Genomic DNA, 25,116 nt, shown 5'->3' on the forward strand with positions numbered 1-25,116 from the left:
TGCAAAGCTTCTACAGTGTGCTGCAAATGTAATGAGCTCCATTTCCTGTGACAAGGGGGCAATAGAATGAGGAAACTGGAGGTAATTTGGTGAAAACTGCTTGTTAAATGAAGTGGAGTGCCTCCATGGCTGTACGAGCTGTACACACACTGGCTTAAGAGAATCATTAGGTTTGTTTCTGGGACCATTCCTCATTCTGGCTGTAATGAAACACAGGGCAAGGGTATTTACCTGAAGAGTCTGGATTACTTTAACATTGCTGATACTGCAAAATGAAACTGCTCGGGGCAAATTTGAATGCTTTATTTATAGAAGATATATTGTTGACCATTTATAGCATTGTAGCCTGACGTCACTAAGCAGCTAGCAATAGGTTTCCAAAGCACTTTTGAAGATGGCAGTGAAACTGTTCTGAATTTGCCTCTGGTAGTGATGTGCAAAATTACGTCTTTTCAAATCAACTTTTGGGTGGCTTGCCTGAACAGCTAATCGACAAATCGGTTTTAAGGAAGTCCTGTATAAACAGCCTAATTTTAGTTTTTGATAGACATTTTGTGTTTGTAGTTACAGGCTCTTGTTCTAACGAACCGTGTTTGATTGTTTGTTCAGAGATCCGAGCCCAGTTGGTGGAACAGCAGAAATGTCTGGAGCAGCAGACGGACATGAGGGTGCAGCTCCTTCAGGACCTCCAGGACTTCTTCCGCAAAAAGTCAGAGATCGAGATGGAGTACTCGCGCAACTTGGAGAAGCTGGCCGAACGCTTCATGGCCAAGACCAGAAGCACAAAGGATCACCAGCAATATAAGTGAGTGTGTTATGTGAGTGTTGGGGTTCATTAGGGATGCACAATATATTAGTCACTATATTGGACAATATATATATATATATATATATAATATTTTAAATTATTGGTATAGAGTGCAACAGTCTGGTCAAAAATCCAGTAAAAATCCAATTTATTTTTTCCATAGACTAATTTATTTTCAACTATAATTTATAAACCTTTAAAGACAGGCCTACGGTGAGCTTTGAGGTTGTTCATCGATAGTATATGCTTCCGTTAAAGCCATCCATCTGCGTTATTTCAACTTCATTGTTTAAAAATCGTCTTTAATAGTGGAAATCCTGTTGAACAACAATATTAACCATGGTCCTGCAGAGAAAGCTTTACCAAACAGAGAACTGCGGCCAACAAAGCCAGTGAAATAAGCCCGGAATCCCATGATGCTCTCATGAATGATGCAAACGAGTCGATCTCCCTGCACTCTCAAACTACTTGTACATTTGTGTTGTTGGGCCTCATGTATTCAGATAGAAGAAAAAGGCAGGCCTAACACAGTCGTAAAACCTAACTCAGGCCCACATAACAAGTCATAAATCTTACTGATAAAAACCGCGCCAAAATCAAACAAAGGGAGTCCAAAACAGACTACAAATCCCATGAAGCCTTGCTCACTAAAGGATCGAACTCTCAACTCCTATTGGATGAGGCACACGACAGAACGCCCCTCAACCATGATATCATCAGGAGTAGAAATACCTCTGAAATGCTTCCGGGATTTGCTTCCGGCAACTTTGCTCGCCGTGTGTAGACGCAGCTCATCGCTGCTCTCAGGTGTAGCCTCGTGGCACAAGGAAGTAACGTCCGACTTGAAACTGTGGCCATACAATCTCCATCTTGCTGGACGAGTTGAGATTACTCTGTGTTCCACCGAACACTAACGGATCCGAAGGAGACCGCTGAGCAATCCGCATCTTCATCCGTTTGCCTGCAGAAGTGAAGAAAGAAGATTTCTCTTCCCTCTTCCAAGTCGACGTCGCTGATTTCTCCGCCAGCCCGCCAAGAATCAGCAGCCGTACCGCCCGCCGACAGAGCGAGGAAACGGCCTCCCGTCATCACCCGAGCCTCGAGGAACCGAGTCGGAGTTAAAGGATGGATGAACACACATTCTGTATCCTCATGCGATTCAAGTTAGAGGTTTACGTCTGGGCAGAGATAGAATATTATAGTGTGTTATTCTTTGTATCAAGGTTATTGCTTGTACAGTTTACGGACCACCGATTCTGCTCATTGCGGCTAATACTCAGGGTATTAATTATCACGAATGAGATTTGCTGTATTGTAGTCCAACCACATTGGACTGTTGTGCATTTCCGCCATCGCGGGTGAAACCGGCAAACTGAGTTTATCCATTAAAGAATCAAAGACCGCGGGACGGTTTACGAGCCGTCCACCGCATCTCTGAGTGATAAACTAACAGCTGCTTTCTCTCCCACGATCGTGAAACCGGCTTTGGGGCCATCACTTAATTCTCTCTCTCGTACTAACCACACACACGCGACCCCTCGCAAACATTCTCGCACACGTTTTTGGCTAGTAGATAGCTTCGTGATAAAACTCAGCTTTGTCCCTAAGCTATCGTTCAAGCAGATACACGTGGTAACTGGTAGACACCATTAACTGGTTTCTCTCCGCCCACATTCGCGGCCATATTTTCTGGCCGGAAGTCTCGCGTGACATACTCTCCACGAGAGTCACATCCACAATTTTGTGCGCGTCCCTCCTTACACACACACACACACACCCTCATGTGTTATAGGATTATTTTGATTTCCATATCTAATCATATCACTGTTTAGTTTGTAGTTGTAAGTCGGACGTTTATTGACTGCATTGTATTAACTATTAATTGATATTACTGCATAAATAAACTTTGTTATATTTCAAATAGAAGTGTTTTGGTTTGTTTTGCATACACCTGTGTCATGCTGACGGGATGTCAGTGTTCGGATTCAAGCCTTCATTCATTGTTTTTTTCCCGAAAATCGATATTCTTCGGATGTCGATTTTCCTAAGAAAACAATCTAATATTGAGACTGTTTTACTATCTGGTTATTAGTCCCTGATTTCAGGGTGGTGCCCCGTCAATGTTAATCCTTATTAATATTCTATTGATTTTTGATAATTGATAATTATCTTTGATGATTGTTGATTTTGAAGGATCAGTAAGCTAGTGTTAATTTTAAAGTTTCATCGATGTTAATGATTAGTGATTATCTTTGATAATTGTTGATTTAAAGGATTAAAAAAAGCTAACATTGATTCTCATCAATGTTCTATTGATTTTAATAATTAATAATTATCTTTGATAATTATTAATTATTGCTAATAATCAAACCCGCTCCTAAACGTAGTGCACTACATTTACTGGAGCCCCATATGAGGTTTTAATGAGTTAGATTCAATTAATTAATTTAAATATTAATTAATAACTAAATAAATAATTACCAATTATTTCTGATAGTAACACTGATCTAAACAACCAGTAAAGCCCTACAGTGTATATCAGAATATTTAGCAATAGACTTAAACTATATTGTTTCTATACTTATAATCAACAACCTAAAATCAATAGTTTTATATATTTCCATAATTTTATATTTTATTACGTCATTCGCAACGCTTCATGGGATTGTAGGCTGTGCCCTCATGAAAGATGGTAAGTACACAGTCTTGTAACTTTTGTCTTTTTGTTGGATTTTCAAATACTTTTTTGCCTTAAAACAGTCTGTAATATTGCAATTCACCTCAGAGCTGGTTGGTTTGGTTCATGCTTTACAACTCTTTAATGGAGGATTTTATGAAAAGTCTATGGAAGAAATGAATGGGAAAAATACATCCGGAACCCAGACGGCTGAACAATTGTGGGTGGGGACTGTTGCGCTCAATTGGTCTGCTATTGGAAGCAGATGATATCAAGGTTTATTTTTTCCAGTTCAAAAGCATACATTTTTCTATGCCAGGTTACAGATGTATTACTGTTATCCATCTTTTCTATCGAACCTAAAATAAATTTGATGTTTGATTTTACTTGAAGCTTGACCATTTCTAGATTGGCGCTAGTTTGTAAACACGTTTTTTAAATTTTTATTACAGACAATAGATTTAGCATAGATTTATTATATCTGCCATCATATCGGTTATCAACTGTAATAAAAATAATTATCTCCTATCAGTATCAACCAACATTCCTATATTTATGCATCAGTAGTATGAATGCACATGTCTGCATGTATATGCTCTTTTATTAGCTGTCTGGATTGTGGATGGTTCTTGGATCGCCTCTTTTGGGGTTTGAACCTAGAACCAATTGCTCACCGGCCCAGATCTTCAACCAGTGTTATTTTACTTTATCCATTATTATTGTTGTCTAACAGAATTATAATTGTACTAAGATTGAACATTTCCACTTCTTTCAAATTACCTTGTGTACTACAGTATATATTTCAAATATTGACCATCTTTAAATCAAAATGATGCTGTTTTATCAGTCTTTTATTCAACAAGTGTTGAAAAAAAATATTTCTTGTGTTTGATTCCACATTAATAAATGGCATTCCAAAGAGTTGACATTTGATGCCATGCTCTACATTTCCCATCTCAAATGTATTCTTAAAATTTTTTTGAATTTATTTAGAAAAAAATGTATTTATTTCTTTATTAATAAGTAAACATGAAGAATAGAAATGCAATATCTGATCAAGGTAGGCTTGACAGGGTCGCCCATTGTTCTGAATCAATTTCCATATTTTATTCTTTCTCTAAACAAATTGGTTACCTCACACTTGCTCTACAGTAATATTCTCTCCTTACTAATTGGTCTTTGCAAGGCTGTGCCAAAGCCCTTATCCCAAGAAAATGTTTAAGTTATATATATATACATGTATGAAACTAATAGTTCCAACTCCAAATTTTGATGAGCTACATTGTAAGCCAATGTAAAATAACCCCTATACACACCTGTGGCTGTGACCACACATCTGTTGAATTCTGTATTAATTTTCCTAGTCTATATCGCTATTGCCCCATTAGTTAGGCTAATGAACTGTATTGGTGGAAGAATCATGTTGTGCCTAAGTGCCCCCCTTTAACCATTGAAAACTCATTGTAATTAACAGACCCTCATGGTCTTAAACCAGCTTTTAAAAATTCTTCTTTTCTACTAACATTTTCCCTGTATGGTGCTGTTTTGGGACCATGAGCCCTGTGACATGTTGACAGTTATAAAGCATGATCTTGGTCTCATTATGTCAGTCACTGGATGGAAAAGACACTCAACATCTACATTATGTTGCTACAGAAACTGCTGGTACAATACTAAATATTAAGTGTTTTTGCCTTTCACTTCTGTAAATAGATCAATGTCCAGCATAAGAGCCCAAAAATGAGTCCAGCAGTTGTGGTATCTGGTAATAGAGAATCTGGATCAGGGTACTTGCGGTTTTTGTGGCCTGTCAGTTTGTGAACTCTGTAAGCTCCGTGAGTCAGACTCCTTGACTGGTCATCATACATTTTCATTGTATGGAAGAGAGTAGTTTGGACATTCTACTAAACTTCTCTTTTAGTGTTCCAAGAAAGAAAAAAAGTCATGCAGGTTTTGAGTAAATGATGACGGAATTTACATTTTGGGGGAACAATCCTTTTAACAGATACAGAAATACAGAAGGGCAGTGTAAGATTCTTGGTGATGTAAGTTTCTCTTTTTTTTTTTTCTGGAAAATTGTTGGGAGATTAAAAAACCTGTGACATGCTGCCGTGAGGTTGGGTGGCCATTTCTAAAGCCAGTTTAGTTTAGCTGTTTGTGTTGGATGAATTAGGATCAAAATGAGCTTGTAGATTAGCCTATAATCAGCTGGAATATCCAGACACCCCAGAGTTGTTCGACAGAACATTTTTAAGCTTTTGTAATCAAGAAATTTTTACAAGGTCTCTATAAAAGCTAAACTTGGATAAGATGTCTTGTAACCACAGGGCTTCAGTAAAGAGGCCCAGTTTGTGACCTCTACATTGTATACCAATTTGTTCCATAGTCCAGAGGTCTGGAACTAGTGTCTGACCAATGGCGTCAAGAGGGAACCAGCTGAGCCATAGCAGAGGGTGTGCTTTATCACTTTAAATTGGCCGGACATATACTGTCAGCAGAATTCCGCAAAACAAGTGAGAGGGAAGATTTAGTGACTTTGTCAAGATACAAAAAATTTGCTCTACCTGTGGGATTATAGACACAGTTCACTGCAGAAAACGGAATCAATCTTCATAACATTTCTGTTGACTCAAGTGTGGAGGTTGGATATCAGAAAGATCATCTGTATCGTCAGATGCGTTAACACGCACCCTTTCAAGACAACTAAACATTATTTATTGTGAGCTGTGTGGTTAGTTTTGTGTCGTCGTGGCGACACAGCAGCTTGTGCTTAGTATAGTGATTGTATTTGTTGAGCTAACAAGCGTTGCACACTATTTGTCCAGGGAGGGATACTTGAGTCATGATGAGAATTATTTAATTAGATGCATCATACAGCTGCCACTCCTTGGATACCAGATTTTCTTTAGATTATTTGTCATTTAGCAGATGCTTGTTATCTAAAAAGACTGACTACAGGGACAGTTTCCCTGGAGGATCCTAGGGTTAGTGCCTTTTTCAAGGGTACAGTGGAGATGGCTCCATCACATCAACTCTTCAGTTTATGGATCATACCTAACAAGGATTGAACATTTAAACTTGGGAAAACCTTCATCTTGGATCTTTAACCATTACAACAGGGGGTCCTCCCACATTTGTTTGATTACTGTGGAATAATAAAAATATGTTCAGCAAAAATACAATATGAAAATACAATATGTTCAGCTAAATGATTCACTGTCCCTCCTACAATCACATGTTTTAAGTAAATTAAAATGTAATGTGCACGTCTCTAGACACAATTATTATTTTAATGGCTTTGCAATCACAACCATAATAACAAATTATGCAAATACTAAATGCATAATGTAATCATTGGTCAGGCTCTATTTAACGCATATGTAAGGCATCAGAGATGCCTAATACAGCAGTAAGTTCAGTTTGGTTTCAAAGCATTACAGATCTATTTGCCAGCATGATCAGTTCAGTTGATGACCTTGTTGTTAGTTGCCAAACCCTCCTACACTGGCACTTAAAAATCTATGAACTGTCAATACAATGTTTGCAATCTGCAGGATGTTTACACCAACATAGAATTAAGTTCCTCTGGCTACAGTGTTGATGTTTACTGTATTGCATCTAGTTTTTATTTATATTTACACTGTGATGGACCTATTTGGTGGGTGATTGTAAACTCAAAATTATCTTTTGGTTGGTAACCAAGTGTAATTCAATTTCCCTTACAAAAAATCTAAACTAGCCTCAAACTCATTATTTTCACATGCAAATGAGCATTTGATTCACCACAAATGTTTTCCAGAAGTTTCCAGCTCTTCGCCAGTAGTGGTGAACCTCCGGCAAACCTTTGGCAACAATGGACAATTTGCCGCAAGTTTACCGCAAAGCTAATTTGCATGTGAAAATTATTTGTGGTGAATTTGCACCAAGTTTGCGTCAAAGTTTCCATGAACTCTCAATTTTCGTAAGGGTTACTGTCACTAATGTAGCTATAAAGACATGGTAACACCTGGGAAGGGAACATTGGTAAAAAATGTTAGGCATTTATAGTGCATAATCAGTGATAATGAGACTGATATGTACTCCTTATAACAAAGTAAAAAGCAATCCTTTCTCATGATCATGAAGATTTTAAGCCTGTTTCCTCATTCTATTTCATCCCCATACATTTAATTTTACAGTTAAAGTTTTTTTGATGCCTTCTCTCCATTTCCAATATGTCTTTGCTCACTTAAGTATTTTAAAATGTTGATTTTCCTAAAAAGTCTACTACTTTACAATATACAGTGGTTCTGCTCATCTGCAGTGTGACACTTCACAGTGGATTAGTGCTCTGCTCTGTCATCTCATACAATGCATATGATTCTCAATGTCTGTGGAGTTTCCAGTTTATGAGCGGTCAGCTTCCCACATTCACTTTAAAGCACGCTGCTCATGCAGACTAAGATTGCCGCCTTTCGTGGTTTAACAATCACGCTATTCTTTTTTTTTTTTTTTTTTTTTTTTTATCAAAATGTTCGTACTTGTGTGTGAGCATTTGGAAGCACTTGCGTGTCAGTCAGACAGTGTGCAGGTATCGAACTGAGTTAGTCCTCGGTAATACCAGTACTGCTTAAACACTGGTAATCGCTATTTGGATTTAAAAGGGACCTATTATGCAAAATTCACTTTTACATGGTGTTTGAACATAAATGTGAGTCGGCAGTGTGTGTACACAACCACCCTATAATGTTAAAAGTCCACCCACTCCTCTTTCTTATATTTCTATTAATCTAAATCTGTGTCTCAAAGTGATTGGTTTTCGTTTCTGCTCTAACTTGACATCATGTTAGAGCAGGCCTCGCCCACGACTGGTGACGGCTCCACCCTATTATCATAGATCCTCCCCTGAGTGATCTACACACAGTCCGCCATTTTTTTACGCGCTGGAGCAGCTACGGTGAAGAATAATGTCTCAGCTTCGCAAGCGTCATAAGTGTTCTGTTGTTGGCTGTAAAAGAGACTTCATGTACTCCCGGCATCAGAGCCATTGAAGACGCAGTCGACAAGTTGTTTTTGAAGCAAATGTGCCCCAAGCAGGATTTTCCAAAAATTTGATTCTCAAACATGGATCAGTACCAAGTGTTCGTGTTCCAGCTTTAAATCCTGCAGATGTGAGTATCACACTTTATATTTTGTGAATGTTTGCAAATCGCCTTTCCGAATGTGCTTGTTAGCTGATTCCACGGCTAATGCAGCTAAAGTTACCATTGTCTCTGATTGTATTCACGGAGACCAGAGCTATGCCGTTATTTTTACGCTTACTGTCTGTATAATAATAGGGGGTGGGGAGCAGCAGCTCATATGCATTTAAAGAGACACACACGAAAACGGCGTATTTTTGATTCCACCCAAAAAGAGGCATTTACAGCATGGTATAATAAATGATCCGTGGGGTATTTTTAGCTGAAACTTCACAGACACATTCTGGGGACACCTGAGACTTGTATTACATCTTGTAAAAAGGGCAATAATAGGTCTCCTTTAAATAAGCAGATACTTAAGAGCCTGTGATTGGATCATTATTGCAGTGATTAATATGTTTCAGCTGGGAACAATTCTTTTAACCCTAACTGATACAGCGTGTAGCTTCTCATTTCTTAAACAACCATGTCGGAAGATGTATCTCGTGGTCGTGGAAAAGATGTTACTGTGGGGGAAGCGCATGAAGCGATGCACCCGTCATGAATTGTGCCCACTGTACAAGCCTCTGGAGGCGGTGTTATAGTCTGGGATAGTGTTGTCAAAAGTACCGGTACTTCGGTATCAAGTTGTACTAAAATAAAAAAGATGTAACAATACCAGTAATTCTACAGTACCGAGCACCGACTCCATCCGGTACCAGCGCGCATTATGACCGACACATGGCTGCTTTAAAATACTCACACCCTTATTTGAGCTTGTGCTCTGCTGCTCCTTTTACACTGAAATGCACAACTAATCAAATTAAAATCATGATATGGCCTAGTGTGATTATTAAACCACAAAATGCTGCAGTCTTAGTTTGTATGAGCTGCATGAGCTTTAAATGAATGTGTGAAGCAGACCACTCATTCACTGGAAACACCACAGACTATGAGAATCATTTACGTTGTATGAGAGATGACAGAGCAGAGCACTAATCCACTCTGAAGCATTATTTTTATATAATTTATATAATTAAATCACAGCATTTGCGCATTAACGATCACACTGAGCCAAGTAGCAAACTGTTTATCCGGAGAGGTTAAACTTCTGTCAAAAATACATGTAAAAATAAAGCACGATTCATAATAAAATCTAAATGCCTGAAATTGAAATGGCAAAAGAAATATATTATAACTGTATAGTAAAATGTAATCATCACTGCAGAAATTATAATAATGATTATTATAATAATAATAAATAATGATTAATGAATAATGATTGTAATAATAATAATAAAGCAATATATCACAAGCAAGAGTGCTTTTGTACTGAATAAAAGCTTGTTAAAAAATGCAATAGTATGTTGACAAGTAATTGTTCTATTTCTTTTACTTGTTAAAGGTTTTTTAAAAGTTTAAGGAAAATGTTTTGATTTAGACACCATTTTGATAATGAAATTAAATTAAAATGTAAAACGTAGAATTCTGGGAAAATAATTAAAGAATATGGGGAAAAAATAAAACAGATTTCAGTAGGGCCCTGCTTAAACACATGTTAGAAACATGTTAGAAGGAAAGATGCATATCTTTTAATTTATTATTTACATTGAAATATAACTTTAAATAGGCTAAAGGAGTGAATTCAATAGCACATTATCATATTAGCACATTTTTTCTGTGGTATCGAAATTGGTATCGAGAACTGTCAAATTTAACTGGTATCGGTACCGACTACTGAAATTTTGGTTCCGTGACAACACTAGTCTGGCGTTGCTTCAGTTGGTCAGGTCTAGGCTCAGCAACCTTATACAGCAGTTAAATGAAGTCAGCTGACTACCTGAATGTACTGAATGACCAGGTTATCCCATCAATGGATTTTTTCTTCCCTGACGGCACGGGCATATTCCAGGACGACAATGCCAAGATTCATCGGGCTCAAATTGTGAAAGAGCGAGGAATCATTTTCACACATGAATTGGCCACCTTAACCCCATTGAAAGTCTTTCGGATGTGCTGGAGAAGACTTTACGGAGTGGTTAGAGTCTCCTGTCATCAATACAAGATTTCTGCCAAAAATTCATGTAACTCTGGACAGAAATAAATGTGACGTTGCATAAGGTTGTCAAAATGACGAGTGGGCGCCATAATCAAACCTAGAGGTGGTCCAGTGAAATATTAGAGTTTGTAATTTAAAAAAAAAAAAACATTTTTGGCTGCAGTGTATAAACTGCCAATAATGTAATTTGTTTGCCCGTAAAAGTGATTAAAATGATGAAATATGTATTCAAAAGCAGGCCTAGTATAAGTTTTTATCCTATTTTTAAGTTGTAAAGTAGCTGAAAGCTCTGTTACACCAGTGGTTCTCAAAGTATGGGGCGGTATTGGTATTGTAAGGGGGACGCGGACAGGGATGTGGTCAGACATTTTGGGGGGCAGGGGCTCTAGTGGAAAAAAGGGCACTTCTCATAATTATTTATTTATTTTTTTTAAACAAAACGTTAAATATATTAACTGACTTCCTTACCAATTTTTTTTAATTCCCTCACACTCATGCAATTGTTTCATACTCAACAGATTTCTACAAAATAATCATTTCACACAGAGACCATGGTCTTCTTTAGTATTCACCTCAGGACATGGTCACGACGTCTCTGGAACGTCAGCCAAGATACTTAAAAATGGAACTTTACCAAGACGTTGTCACAACGTTGTCAGAAAGTAATGTCACGCTGACGAAAGGACGACTAACTGGCGACGTCGTCAGAATGTACTGTGTTTGCGGGGATGAAATATACCTTCTTTCTTAAAATTAGAGGAAGAATTAATGCTGATATCTCAACTGACTTGAACATGCTAAACTTACATGACACGATCAAGCAATTGTCCTTCTTCATTACGAAAAGCATCCTCCACATCCATGATGATTAATAGCAGTTGGCGCAGATCTGCTGCTGCCGTTCAATGTTCTACGCATGATTATCTGCATATTTAAACATAACATTTCAGGGGAAAAGACTCTTGATGCAAGTCATTAACTGGGGAAGTTCTGTGGTGATATGCTTTAATTATTTTGTTTATCCTATTCACCTGCAGTGCCTTGTCAAATGTATGCAAATTAGAGCATTTTAATTAGTTAACGCCTAATTTGCATATCAGTGTGGCGATTGTGGTGACGTTATTAGACACAAATTTTACTGTATTCACCTGTAGTGTCTCCATTAAGTACAGTACATTAGCCTGTATGGTCATGATATATTGCCTTAACTCAACCTTAGCTAACTTATTACATTAGCTAGTAGCTCATGAGTCATACATATTAGCAAGACACAAGTTAACTATATTTGTCTTTTGGCTAATTAGCTGTAAAGTCGAGGCACTGGTAGCTTCATCTTTTGTTCATCACCACTCACCTCCACACAAGCCAAGAAAAACACAACTGGCATAGGAGCTGGGAGAGGCTGCTGCCTGTCTGTGTGTCTGATGTGCTGATGTGTGCTGCACTGCTGCGCGGAGACACGGAGGGAGAGAGAGAGAGCGACAAAGTCTCATCTCACGACCTGATATTTTGATTTTTTATTAAATTAATATATTTGTTTGACAGGGAAGCTCTGCGCAAACAGGAATATATATATATATATATATATATATATTTATTAAAAAAAGCACCCCAGAAAAAAGGGCAGGTGCTCAAGCCCCCTTTGATGTCTATGTGTGCACGTGCCTGGACCCGTTCTCAAATCACTTTCACACATTCAGCAAAAATAGTGACAATACACGCAAGAACCAATGTGCGCAATTTCTACACCTCTGCTTTTTCTCCTGCTTTGTTTAAACTTTTGGCAGACACCGCAGCGCGAACTGCACAAAGCATGTAATAGTGTCAGGTGCGCTCTCAAGATGCGCTTATGTAAACAAAGATGTCTCGCGCACCAGTTTCAAAAGGGGGAAACGATGAATTAACACTGATTGCCTATTTCGGTCAGTCCCTCACACAACACTATCAAATGGCTTTTTGGAAGACTTGTATGGTGCTTTTGGAACTTGGACAGCCTATCACCATCCTTTCATCCCTCAGTTTTGTCGATGGCACGTAGTACCTGTTTCTTTTCTCAGCGCTGGCCAGGATGGTCCAATCACAGTCATTTATTATTACTTGAAGTTTCTGGAGTTTAAAAATCTTTTATAGATACTACTGAGGCGGATTAACATTCACAGGTATGAATCCTTGAAATTAATATTATTATCTTAAAAAAAAAAAAAAAAAAAATATCCAGTGTACATGTCTCCATTGAGAGAAAAACGTTCTGCTATTTAAATGCAGATGATTAGAGGATCCGGTTTGCAATGTGTTCATGCCCAGGGGTTGCTCCTGCAGCAGTATCACTTTTTATTTATTTATTTTCCTTCTGTTTTTGTATGGTTTGAAAGTATATAGGCATAATTAAAATGTTTTATGTATTTATGTAATACAGAAATTATACACAAAATAACAGAACAAATGTTCATTCATTCAGATTCTTTTTCAGTTTTTTATTCAGTTTTCATAGTATGTTTAAATGAAAATTTTTTACGTGATATGAAGATGAAAGAAAATTCTGATTTAGGTTTTCCTTTTTGGTGGGGGGGGGCACGAATGTTTTTGTTGTTTCAAAGAGGGACGTGACCAAATAAATTTGAGAACCACTGCATTACACTGTGTTTGATATACACTCAATGAGCACTTTATTAGGAACACTGTGGTCATAATAAAATAAAGTGCCCTACGTGGTCTTCTGATGTTGTAGCCCATCCGCCTCAAGGTTTGACATGTTGTGCATTCTGAGATGCTATTCTGCTCACTACAAGTGTACAGAGTGGTTATCTAAGTTACCGTAGTTTTTCTGTCTGGCCAGTCTCCGTTGACCTCTCTCATCAGCAAGGCATTTGTTTCCGTCTGCAGAACTGGATGAATTTAATTTTTGGCACCATTCTGAGTAAACTCTAGAGACTGTTGTGTGTGAAAATCCCATGAGATGAGCCATTACAGAAGTACTCAAACCAGCCCGACTGGCACCAACAATCATGCCATGGTCGAAATCACTGAGATAAAATTTTTCCCCATTCTTTTTTCTTTTCTCCCCTTTTCTCCCCAATTTGGAATGCCCAATTCCCAATGTGCTCTAAGTCCTCGTGGTGGCGTAATAACTTGCCTCAATCCGGCTGGTGGAGGACGAATCTCGGTTGCCTCTGCATCTGAGACCGTCAATCCACGCATCTTATCACGTGGCTTGTTGAGTGCGTTACCGCGGAGACCTAGCACGTGTGGAGGCTTCATGCTATTCTCTGCAGCATCCACGCACAACTCACCCACCCGCCCCACCGAGAGGGAGAACCACATTATAGCGACCACGAGGAGGTTAACCCAACGTGACTCTACCCACCCTAGCAACCGGGCCAGTTGGTTGCTTAGGAAGCCTGACTGGAGTCACTCAGCATGCCCAGGATTCGAACTTGCGACTCCAGGTGTAGTAGTCAGCGTCTTTACTTGCTGAGCTACTCAGGCCCCCATTTTTTTTCCCCACATTCTGATGGTTGATGTGAACATTAACTGAAGCTCCTGACCCGTATCTGCATAATTTTATGCATTGCACTGCTGCTACATGATTGGCTGATTAGATAATCGCATGAATAAGTAGGTGTGCAGGTGTTCCTAATAAAGTGCTCAGTGAGTGTAGATATTCAAACATGTGGGTCAAAAGTCTGCTGCCCTCCCGAACTCCACAACGCCCTTCCGTTTTTCCAATGGAAATCTGTGGACAAATACGGTACTGCAATGAGCTCTCAGTGAGACCCATTGGGGCAGAAATTAATCTGCCCATACGTAGTTCCAAACCAAAGGTAACTTTAGTATTAATGCGTGCCAGCAGTGTGACAGGTTGCGAACATGGTGAGCACTATCGATGAATGTGTACAGCTGATCAGCTTATCATTTCTATTGCAAATTCAAATTACAAATTGGCCATCAAACAACTTGGTCCTGACAAGCCAGACATAAAAAATAGATTGGCAATCAAAAGATAAGTGTAGGTGATAAGACATTGTAAGTTTTGTGATGATGACAAATTGTTTTTCAAAAAGCCTTGGCTCTTGAAACTTTGTTTTAAATTTACTGTGATTTAAAACATTATTATCATTGTTACATTATTATCAAATATGTAAATGGAAGGTAGATATTTCTGTTTCTCTCCCTCTCCTCCTGGGGGTTCTTCAACAACACTTAACATTATAATATATCAATTAATTTAGATTTTAATCAACAAGTCAACATTTTAAGAAAAGCATTCTTATGTAGAATATCATATGTTCTAAGGGTTGTGCCTTGAGGTGGAATAATGCAAGGACATCACATATTGTGTCAGCTTGTTTGTGTTTGAATAATGAGTTGAATAATGTAAAAACTTTAAAAAAAAAAAAGTTAGATCTGCCCCACCTATATCTGTGGTAACGAGGCGCTACTGGTCGACTTGGTAACAAAGTACTGGTAATTCTGACATCCTTAATACCTACACTGCCCTTGTAAATGATCTAGACTTACTACTCGTTTGCCCTGATTTTCAGCAACATTCTTTACTGGCTGGTTTCTTCTCTCAACTCATTGAAAAGATTTATAATCCATTCTGCTTTGTGCAATGATTCAGTAAGCAACAGGATTTGTGCTGCTGTGCATTAGACCATAGAGGTGGACACTCAGTAGCCCTTTGGAGGGACAGATGGACATTTGGAGGCCAATTATTATTTAATCTTGTCTGATCAGTAGCACTGATTTACAGCAACTTTGAATTATCCAGTTGGTTCTCTGTTTTTAGCAGAACTGGCTTTTATATCAGTCCTGATTAGTCATTTGGTTCCCAAATTAACTCATCATGCTCGACATGGGCCAATAGAATCTATATGTCTCGAGTGGATCGCTATGATGGAACTTTTATAATGTAAATTTATAATTTGATAACCCCAAATGGACTGAACCTAGTATGTCCATTCTTGAGCCCATAGAAGCCAGGCTTCCCATTACCTTCCTGCACTGACCTCAAGGACAGTATGCACCATTTCCCTTTGCACTTCCTGGACCCATCACCTCTCTCACTTCAGTCACACCCAGTTTTGTAAGGAAATAGTTGTCCCCAGAGTGCTTTCTTATCTAGGGACCTATTAATTTTTATTTGTTTTTCTAAATTCGTTTATATGTTCAATATTAATTTTTCTGGTTTCTATGTTTTAATATAGCATTAACCATCACAGGACACAGATGCTGTTCAGATTCATTCTGAATATAGCAGTTAGTGGTGAATTTCAGAGTTATTTTAGCAGACTTGTTTGTCTCTTCGACATTCCGACATTTTTATAGAATGTAGCACCAAGCATGCGAGCCCCTGACACAAACACAACTTTCCAATCAAAAATGGGTTGGCTCATTATTTTATTTGACAATTCATTACACCACAGCAGAAAATTTGCATTTTCAATACTTTATGATGGCTTTTGATTAATTTCATCCAAACTGTTCATCAAATTCCAGTTGATGTCATTATGACAACTGTATCCTGTGATTTTCATTTGGATTTGCCGCATTGTGGAAATCATAGGGCTTACTTTTTCCTGCACTGTGTTTGTCTTCTTCCCTAGCACACTGGACTCAAGTATTTATTTTTTTAAATCTAATTTGAAGTTATTGGCCAATTTAAAATGTTGCAATTTCCATTTATGTTGGTTTGTGAAGTAGACAATTACCTAAGATTGCTTTCGCATTCTCGGAACAAAATGCAGGTATTGTCCATGTGACTTTAACATTTCTATATTGTTATTCATGCATTCCAGCACTGGGGTGGCAAAAGCTATTTTTGCTACTTCATTAATCCAAATCACATGAACACTTCTGCTGTCCGACACAGCATGACTCCGTCACGTTAATAACATACAGTACACGCTTCACGCAGGAAGGAGAACAGAGTGCACACTTAAGAGTCTGAGACAGTCTTATGAAAGGATTTACAGTAATTGCAGACTGACAGAAAATGCACTGGCTCCCATAATTCTCCCTGCAATCTGAATCCCCCTCCTACGAACAGCATGTTCATATGCGACCATGCATCTCTAGGCTTTTAGCTCAATTACATTATCCATTTGATCCATTCTGGCATAGATGACTGATCCTTCAACTCTGGGTTTTGAAACATGTTACTTCGAGGAATGTCTTTCATCTAAGAGACTTATGGATTTAGTCAGCTGAAAGTTTGTTTCCTGTTTTGTAGAATGATATGAAGGTTAAAACTTTAATGTTTAAGCTCAGCTGCTGCGGATACAGATGTCTTTGTCTCTTTTTTACATTTTGGATGTCTTTATGGCTCAGGTCATAGATGTGTAGGGAGGCCAAAGGCCTTCACCAGCAGCGATGACATGCGTTGCCTGTTTTGTTTGCTGGGTTAAGGAGGAAACGGAGTTGAAAATTACTTCCATATATTTCCTGCCATACAAAACAGCAAATCCCACCCCCTCAAAAAAATATTTGTGGATCAAGGTTTAGTTTATATAAAAAGGTGTTGCATTCAGATTACAAAACAAGAACATTCTATGGTCTAGACATGCTTGGACAGTAGGAAATCCACTACTTCCCATTGTTCTCTATTTTAGGTGGTGCTTGCTAAATTCCATGCATTCTCATTGAATGAGGGACCTGAACCATATCTCGGGAACATAATATATTTGAGACTTAGGCCACATCCACAATACATTTTCGGTTGATTTTTTTATGTTGGTATGCCTCTGTATGCCATGGGCTTCCTGGGGCCAACTGCCAAGTGCCCTGGTCGGCCGATTACCCTTGGGCCAACTGGGGATTGAGGCGGGGTCAATGTCAAAGGCAGAGTTTCACTGAGTCAGGTCAGAAGTTTCAGCACCAAAATACTCCATTTAATCAGTTTTTCATATCTAGCTACCAGCTTACCTCAACAGATCAATGAAGAATGGAGAATCGGCAGTACTGGTCAGTAGAAGAAATCAGGGCTCTTCTGAATATTTGGGCTGATGAAAATGTGTAACGTCAGATCGATGTGGCATCAGCTGAATGAAGACGTGATTAAGTACTGAAGTTAAGTTTGAGGTCCGAGGCTATTGTTCCAAGCTGACCAGTTGATAGGCCTGGCTCACACTGGCCCAATTGTGGAAAAGTTTGTCTTATTTTACATCTTATAATGACTGTTTAATGGTCATTAAACAATTGTTTGTCATACTGCAGGTATGTTATGATCTTATAAGTTCAGAAATAGGATATCTTTCTGAAACTGCACTGGCACTGCATGCGTGCTACAAAGTATCTACAATCATGCATACTTAAATAGGCCACCTATCATAAAGGGAAGAGATGAGAGGGATGGTAATGCATGTGATCTACGTGCATAGCTTTTAGTGTGAGCCGAGCTGGGAAGATGGATCCGTATGCAGTCTCATCCAGTTTTTGAGCTAAGAGCACAGGTGGGCCTGACAGTTTGAAGAGGGGAGCCTTTCATTGGGTTTGATCATTCTCTCTCTTTCTCTTTATCTTATGCAGGAAGGACCAGAATCTCTTGTCCCCGGTAAACTGCTGGTACCTGTTGTTGAACCAGGTTCGAAGGGAGAGCAAAGATCATGCAACTCTAAGTGACATTTATCTGAACAATGTCATCATGCGCTTCATGCAGATTAGTGAAGACTCCACACGCCTTCTAAAAAAGGTCAGAACTGTTTTCCTTTTACTTTATTACTACTAATTTGTCCTCTCATGTGAATATTAAAGCTACAGCTGCCACAATTGTGACTACTTCATAATTATGTCATATGATGTATAACTTCTCAAAGATATTTTTGGCAACATAACTGTAAAAAAAAAAAAAAAAAAAAAAGCAGTTCCTAAAACTAGTGTCACTATTTTTTGTCTGATGTTATTGTTATTCCTCTTTCCTCTTTTTTGTAATTCATCTCTTTAAAAGTTTTTTTGTTTCCATTTATAGTCATTTCAAGTAGTTTCTGTTACACTTCCTGAAGTAAGGACTCTTCTAGGAACATAGGCTAAGTTTGGAATGGCATATATAGATAATAGTAAAAAAAAAAATAAAATAGTAAGCAATAGTATAATTTTTATATTTAGGAAACATTAACACAATATTCTCCTCATTTAAAGTATACCTGTTTGCACTTAGTTTTTGTTAAAGCCAGATGTGGGGCATATTATGCTTTTTGTGGTATGGAGTTATTTGTGTGCCTGTATTCGCTCGTCAGATTTACAATGTTGGTCCGACCATATGGGACCTCTGCTTCTAGGCTGTGGTTCTGTTTGAAAAGTTCCTAAAGCTTGAGCTCTAATCATGGCCTCCTGCCTCTCGTTTGATGTTTGTGGCCTCATGGCCGAGAAGACGTGGCGGTCCCTGCAACGCAGACCACAGAAAGGGGACAACGCCCAAACAGATTATGTGCTGCCATGCGTGCGAGTCATATGAGTCGACCATAACAGCAAATTACAAGGCTGGAATGTAGGAGGCAAATGTCCAACGAGGGTTATTCAAGGGGCTTGACCAGCAGATCTGACCTGAGGGATGTATAAAAGCAGAGATGGATAAAGGCCTTGGGGTTTTCTACTACCCCCTTTCCACCGACACTGCAACTGCTATTGCCCAGTCTATCCCTTTTCTGCACATTTCCACCGAACAAACATGGTTCTGGGCCGAAAAATCAGCTCCACAATGGCCCCTTGGAATATTCCGGCTTCAATACAATTTAAGCTCAATTGACATCATTTGTGCCATAAATGTTGATTACCACAAAAATGTATTTTGACTTGTGCACTTAGAATGGAAGTGAATGGGGCCAAATGGAAAAAAATTGCTTACTAACCTTTTCTGTCAAGTTATATCCAATTTTTAGTGCTGTCAGTCGATTAAATTATTTAATCGCGATTAATAGCATATTTGTTTTCTAGTTAATCGTGATTAATCACAGATTTTGAAAGTGCTGAAATTGTACACTATATATACTTATTTTATTGTCAAAATTTATTTATTTCCATCTTAGGAAGAAAACAAAACAATATTTAGCAATATAATGCTTTATTAACGTTTTCGTCCCCACTAGTCCCCACATAGGTTGCATATTCATTGCAATAGGCATTAAATCTCTTAAACTCTCATCATCCATACTATTAATCTGCCGGTAGACTGTGTCTATCAGCTTTCCTACAGCAATTGTGAAGCTGCATTCATGATTCGTGTCAGGGCAGCAACACCAGCATCGAGCGCCTCTTTGAACTCACCATGCACCTTACATAGGGCTTGTTTTGTACATCAAATAGCGCTTGGAGCTCCTTTCTCCATAATTTTATCACTGACAGGGTAGCACTGTCAAAGATTCTTTTATTTAATGAGATAACAACCTCCGCGGCTCTATCATTGGAGGGCACATAATGGTCAACTTTAGCACGATAAGACAGTTCTACCCATAGAATGTCTATGGGACTGCAGTGCTAAGCTTGTTTGCTATCCTTGGTAGAAGGGCTCTGGCGCTGTGGTGTGTGCGTCAGTGTAATGACTCCGGGCGAATACAATCCAAAGTTTCCACCTTTCACACCAGTGTGAATGTATTAACGATAAATGCATTAACAGCGATTAAGAAAAATTAACGCGTTAAACATTTTAAATTAATACGCATTAATTTTGAGAGCTATACCAATTTTACAACTTTTTTTGCCTGAAGACGCAACACTGTAAACCCTGTAATCCCTTTAAATTACGATTTAAACAACTTTATAGCTCAAATAATTCATAAGAGTACATAGAATTTTAACAGAAGAATTAATGTAAGTGCTTTTATAATACTATAAGCTTCATGTTTCTGCCTGTTAAACCTTTCAAATATTGGCCCATTGTTGAAAGTGCCTCACTCTAAACTCGATTTTTGCTTTTTTTAAAGAAATGAAGGGACAAGTCCAAATAATTTTTTGTGGTAATCAACATTATGCCACAAATGCTTTCAATTGTGCTTAACTTGTTTTGAACCCGGAATATTCCTTTTAATCTCTTGGTCTAGAATCAGGTACCATTAATGTCACTAACTGAGAGGTGGGATATTGTCCTCACCAAGTACAGTTTTCGAAACAGCAACATTTCAAAACACAAAACAAAACTACATTGTCATTGCTCTCATTATATTAAAAAAGGTGTCTATGCTTCAAGAGATTATGCGCATTCAGTTTACAGACACCACATTCTTGTTTCTGACACACTGCACAATTTTTTATATACACTGTATTGCCAAAAGTATTCGCTCATCTGCCTTTAGACGCATATGAACTTAAGTGACATCCCATTCTTAATCCATAGGGTTTAATATGACGTTGGCCAACCCTTTGCAGCTATAACAGCTTCAACTCTTCTGGGAAGGCTTTCCACAAGGTTTAGGAGTGTGTTTATGGGAATTTTTGACCATTCTTCCAGAAGCGCATTTGTGAGGTCAGACACTGATGTTGGACAAGAAGGCCTGGCTCGCAGTCTTCGCTCTAATTCATCCCAAAGGTGCTCTATCGGGTTGAGGTCAGGACTCTGTGCAGGCCAGTCAAGTTCTTCCACACCAAACTCGCTCATCCATGTCTTTATGGACCTTGCTTTGTGCACTGGTGTGCAGTCATGTTGGAACAGGAAGGGGCCATCCCCAAACTGTTCCCACAAAGTTGGGAGCATGGAATTGTCCAAAATCTCTTGAATGATGAAGCATTCAGAGTTCCTTTTACTGGAACTAAGGGGCCAAGCCCAGCTCCTGAAAAACAACCCCACACCATAATCCCCCTCCACCAAACTTCACAGTTGGCACAATGCAGTCAGACAAGTACCGTTCTCCTGGCAAGCGCCAAACCCAGACTCGTCCATCAGATTGCCAGATGGAGAAGCGTGATTCGTCACTCCAGAGAACGCGTCTCCACTGCTCTAGAGTCCAGTGGCGGCATGCTTTACACCACTGCATCCGACGCTTTGCATTGCACTTGGTGATGTATGGCTTGGATGCAGCTGCTCGGCCATGGAAACCCATTCCATGAAGCTCTCTACGCACTGTTCTTGAGCTAATCTGAAAGCCACATGAACTTTGGAGGTCTGTAGCGATTGACTCTGCAGAAAGTTGGCGACCTCTGCGCACTATGCGCCTCAGCATCCGCTGACCCCGCTCTGTCATTTTACGTGGTCTACCACTTCATGGCTGAGTTGCTGTCATTCCCAATCGCTTCCACTTTGTTATAATACCACTGAGAGTTGACTGTGGAATATTTAGTAGCGAGGAAATTTCACGACTGGACTTGTTGCACAGGTGGCATCCTATCACAGTACCACGCTGGAATTCACTGAGCTCCTGAGAGCGGCCCATTCTTTCACAAATGTTTGTAGAAGCAGTCTGCATGCCTAGGTGCTTCATTTTATACACCTGTGGCCATGGAAGTGATTGGAACACCTGAATTCAATTATTTGGATGGGTGAGCGAATACTTTTGGCAATATAGTGTATATCTTATGTATAATTTGATTACTATGATTTGTATTCATTATCTATTTAAATAACTTTTAACCTTTCCATAAAAGCATATAATGGCACAATAATGCCAAAATTAAATAACTTTGGATATTAAATTACTTTCTCACAACTAAAAGTAAAACTATTACATATTTGTTCAGCTTTCAAGTCAGTGGAAACATGAGCCGAGGTCTCCCGGCAAAGCATCAGTTTTGGTACCAGCACTATTTTGGTGGAAGTGGGTATGTGTTGGAAATTTAATCATGGTCTTATGTGGAGTGTTGTACCCTTCTTTCATTATTGCATGCTTACACAAGGGGAAGGTACCCATTACAGTAAGCAGGGTTAAAAACTCTATTTATGTCTCCTTAGTGCTCCTCACAGTGGTTTTCAGAACAATGTGTGCCTTACATTCAAGGGTAATAAATACATCTACATCACAGTGGAGGAGATGCCCTTGGCTTTATAGTAAAAACAACTAGTTGTCTATTAATACATCTCATAATCTGCAAATATAATGACATATTCAAAAAGGCAGGTCTCCCTCTATTGCCCCTGTTTACATAAACACTTATAAGTATGCAGCTCTTATGTGACTAGTTATATAACAAGGCCACTTCTTTCACATAACATCTTGCTCTCTTCTCTCTCAATGTGTTGATTAGAGTGGCAGAAGAGATAGGGTAGTGGGTTGGTTCCCCTCAAAGGCACTGTATGTTGTTTGTGGGGGGCAGTCAGTCACCCATGGAGTTAAAACTGCCCTTCCCTGTAATCAGTGCACCCCGCTTCCTTTGATCACAACATAATTTCAGTAATGATCCCCACACACAGAAGTCTGAAGCCCTTGCACTCTCCTCAGCCCTCCGAGGCACAGCTGCAACAGTGTCACAATGAGGCACTCTCTCACGCTCTTCTTCCAAGAGGTAGACTTTGAGAATGTTTATTTGAAAGATAGTAAGAGACTTGTAAGTTTTGTTTGCTAAGGCAAACATCATTATTACAGCTGCTCATTTGAACAAACCCATAACCCTAAGTATTTAACTTTGCCGTATTACTCGTCCCACACTGTTTTTAAGAAGTCCCAAGGCATTAGTTGATAAGTAAACAGTACGTCTGGTAAGTAATCAGTACGTCTACATGCAATTTAAAAGTTCGATTTCATTCAGACTAAAACAATAATAAAAAAAAAATAATGTAAACACTTAAGTTCAACTGAAAGATGTTAAAGCGATTTGCGATTGTAGCTCAGCTTTGTCTAACATGTATACGTGTAAATTGGACCACAGTCGGCAGACATGACGCGTGACGTGTATTCAACACCTCGGTTCCTTCAGTCCTTCCTTCAAATATTTTATTTTTTCAAACTCTAGGAATTGAGGTTCCTTAAAAAGAATGAAAATCTAAATGGGAAAGGATGTGCTAAAAGATCTGTGGAGTGATGTTGTAAATGTAATATACATTACCAATGCATCATTCGAGCATCCCACCGCAGATGGAGCACATGCTTCTAGGTTGCATTTACAATGAGGAATTCCATCACGGTTGAACAGATTTCATCACATGCATTTTGTTTTCATTATTTATGCTTTCACTAGTTTTGAAGAGTATTTATAGAATACAAGGTAGATTTGGAATTCTCATGACTCACTTAATTGCTCAAAGGAGAAGTTTGGTCTTTCATGGACGCCAATCATTTTCTTAGCAATGCTCACCTTATCAATCTAGTTGATAAACCCAGAGTCTTTCTCTGAACAAGTTTTATTTAGCCTTTATTTAGCCAGTGATGTATGTACTACATAATACTGTAGTAAAGTATGAATTGAAACACACAATACAGGCATGAATAAATAGAATTCCACTATGGGAGACCTGATCATAAAATATGATGCTGTAAAGCTATCTAGAGGCATCACATATGTTATACTGCTGTGAGCATTTTTATTTAGTTCCAGCTCAACTGGTAATGCATGGCACTATTAATACATACCCAGATGTATTCTTGGAATGTATACCTAGAATGCACTGGAAGCTGCTTTAAATAAAATTGTCTGCCAAATGAATACATGTAAAGTCTACTACCACCACTGTGACTTAACTGTTTGACATGGATTGTTTTTTTTTACTGGTTTCTACATGAGCTCTGCTTCTGTCAACTCTCATGTTCGTGCCTTGGAGGTTGTCAGTGTTTTATAGCTAGATTAATTTTAATGGAACATTGTAATTCTGTATATCCAGAGTATTGGTATGGTTATTTATGTAGTCCTTAAAGTTGACATACGGATGTAGTTCTACCTTGACATGACGTGTACAAGCCCAGCATCTAAGTTGCAAAGTCAGGGACATCCATATGCAAGCTTGAGATCCCATGTCCCACATTAACAGAAAAGTGATGATTAGGCTTGGTATGGGATCTTTGAAATGGTGTGCTTTAAGGAAACATGCCTGTGATTCAGTTGCATTGCATTAACATTTATATTGTACTTTTATCAGACACTTATCCAAAGCACCTTACAAACAAGGAATACAACTGTGATGAGGAGGAGGGCGTGGCAGGGCTGTGATGGAGCACGGCCGGCGCTGAATCGGCTGATCAGTGGGAGAGTGAGATAAGGGGCGGCCGGAGACACCGGTTCGAGAGAGAGAGAGAGATACACGCAGCTGCATTGTACACGTTTGTTTTAAGTTGAGTTCTCATTAAAGTTTATGTTGACTGTTCTGCCGGTTCCCGCCTCCTCCTTGCCCGTCCTTTATACTGTTATAGTGGTGCAGAAACCTGGGAGGGAGGAGGGATTCGCTGTCGCGGAGTCCTCGCCACTGCCATCCGCCAGGGTAGCAGCCATGGCCGTCTGCCTGGGGACGGAGGGGTCACTGCTGTCCGCCGAGAGCTGGAGGAGCCGCGGCCATCTGCCG

The 25,116-nt window shown here is 39.0% G+C and overlaps 1 protein-coding gene across 2 annotated transcripts in view; it reads left to right on the top strand.

Annotated features, from left to right (window-relative positions):
- srgap1a (SLIT-ROBO Rho GTPase activating protein 1a) overlaps positions 1-25,116 on the top strand; it is a 190,739-nt gene that overhangs the window by 51,457 nt on the left and 114,166 nt on the right. For both annotated transcript variants that reach the window (XM_051724425.1, XM_051724426.1), the window contains exons 2-3: positions 610-805; positions 18,231-18,393. In XM_051724425.1, the coding sequence (XP_051580385.1) occupies positions 610-805; positions 18,231-18,393 (359 nt within the window). The remainder of the gene's footprint in view (positions 1-609; positions 806-18,230; positions 18,394-25,116) is intronic.

Source organism: Myxocyprinus asiaticus, chromosome 18 (assembly GCF_019703515.2).
Source record: "Myxocyprinus asiaticus isolate MX2 ecotype Aquarium Trade chromosome 18, UBuf_Myxa_2, whole genome shotgun sequence".
In the NCBI taxonomy this organism is placed as follows: Eukaryota; Metazoa; Chordata; class Actinopteri; order Cypriniformes; family Catostomidae; genus Myxocyprinus; species Myxocyprinus asiaticus.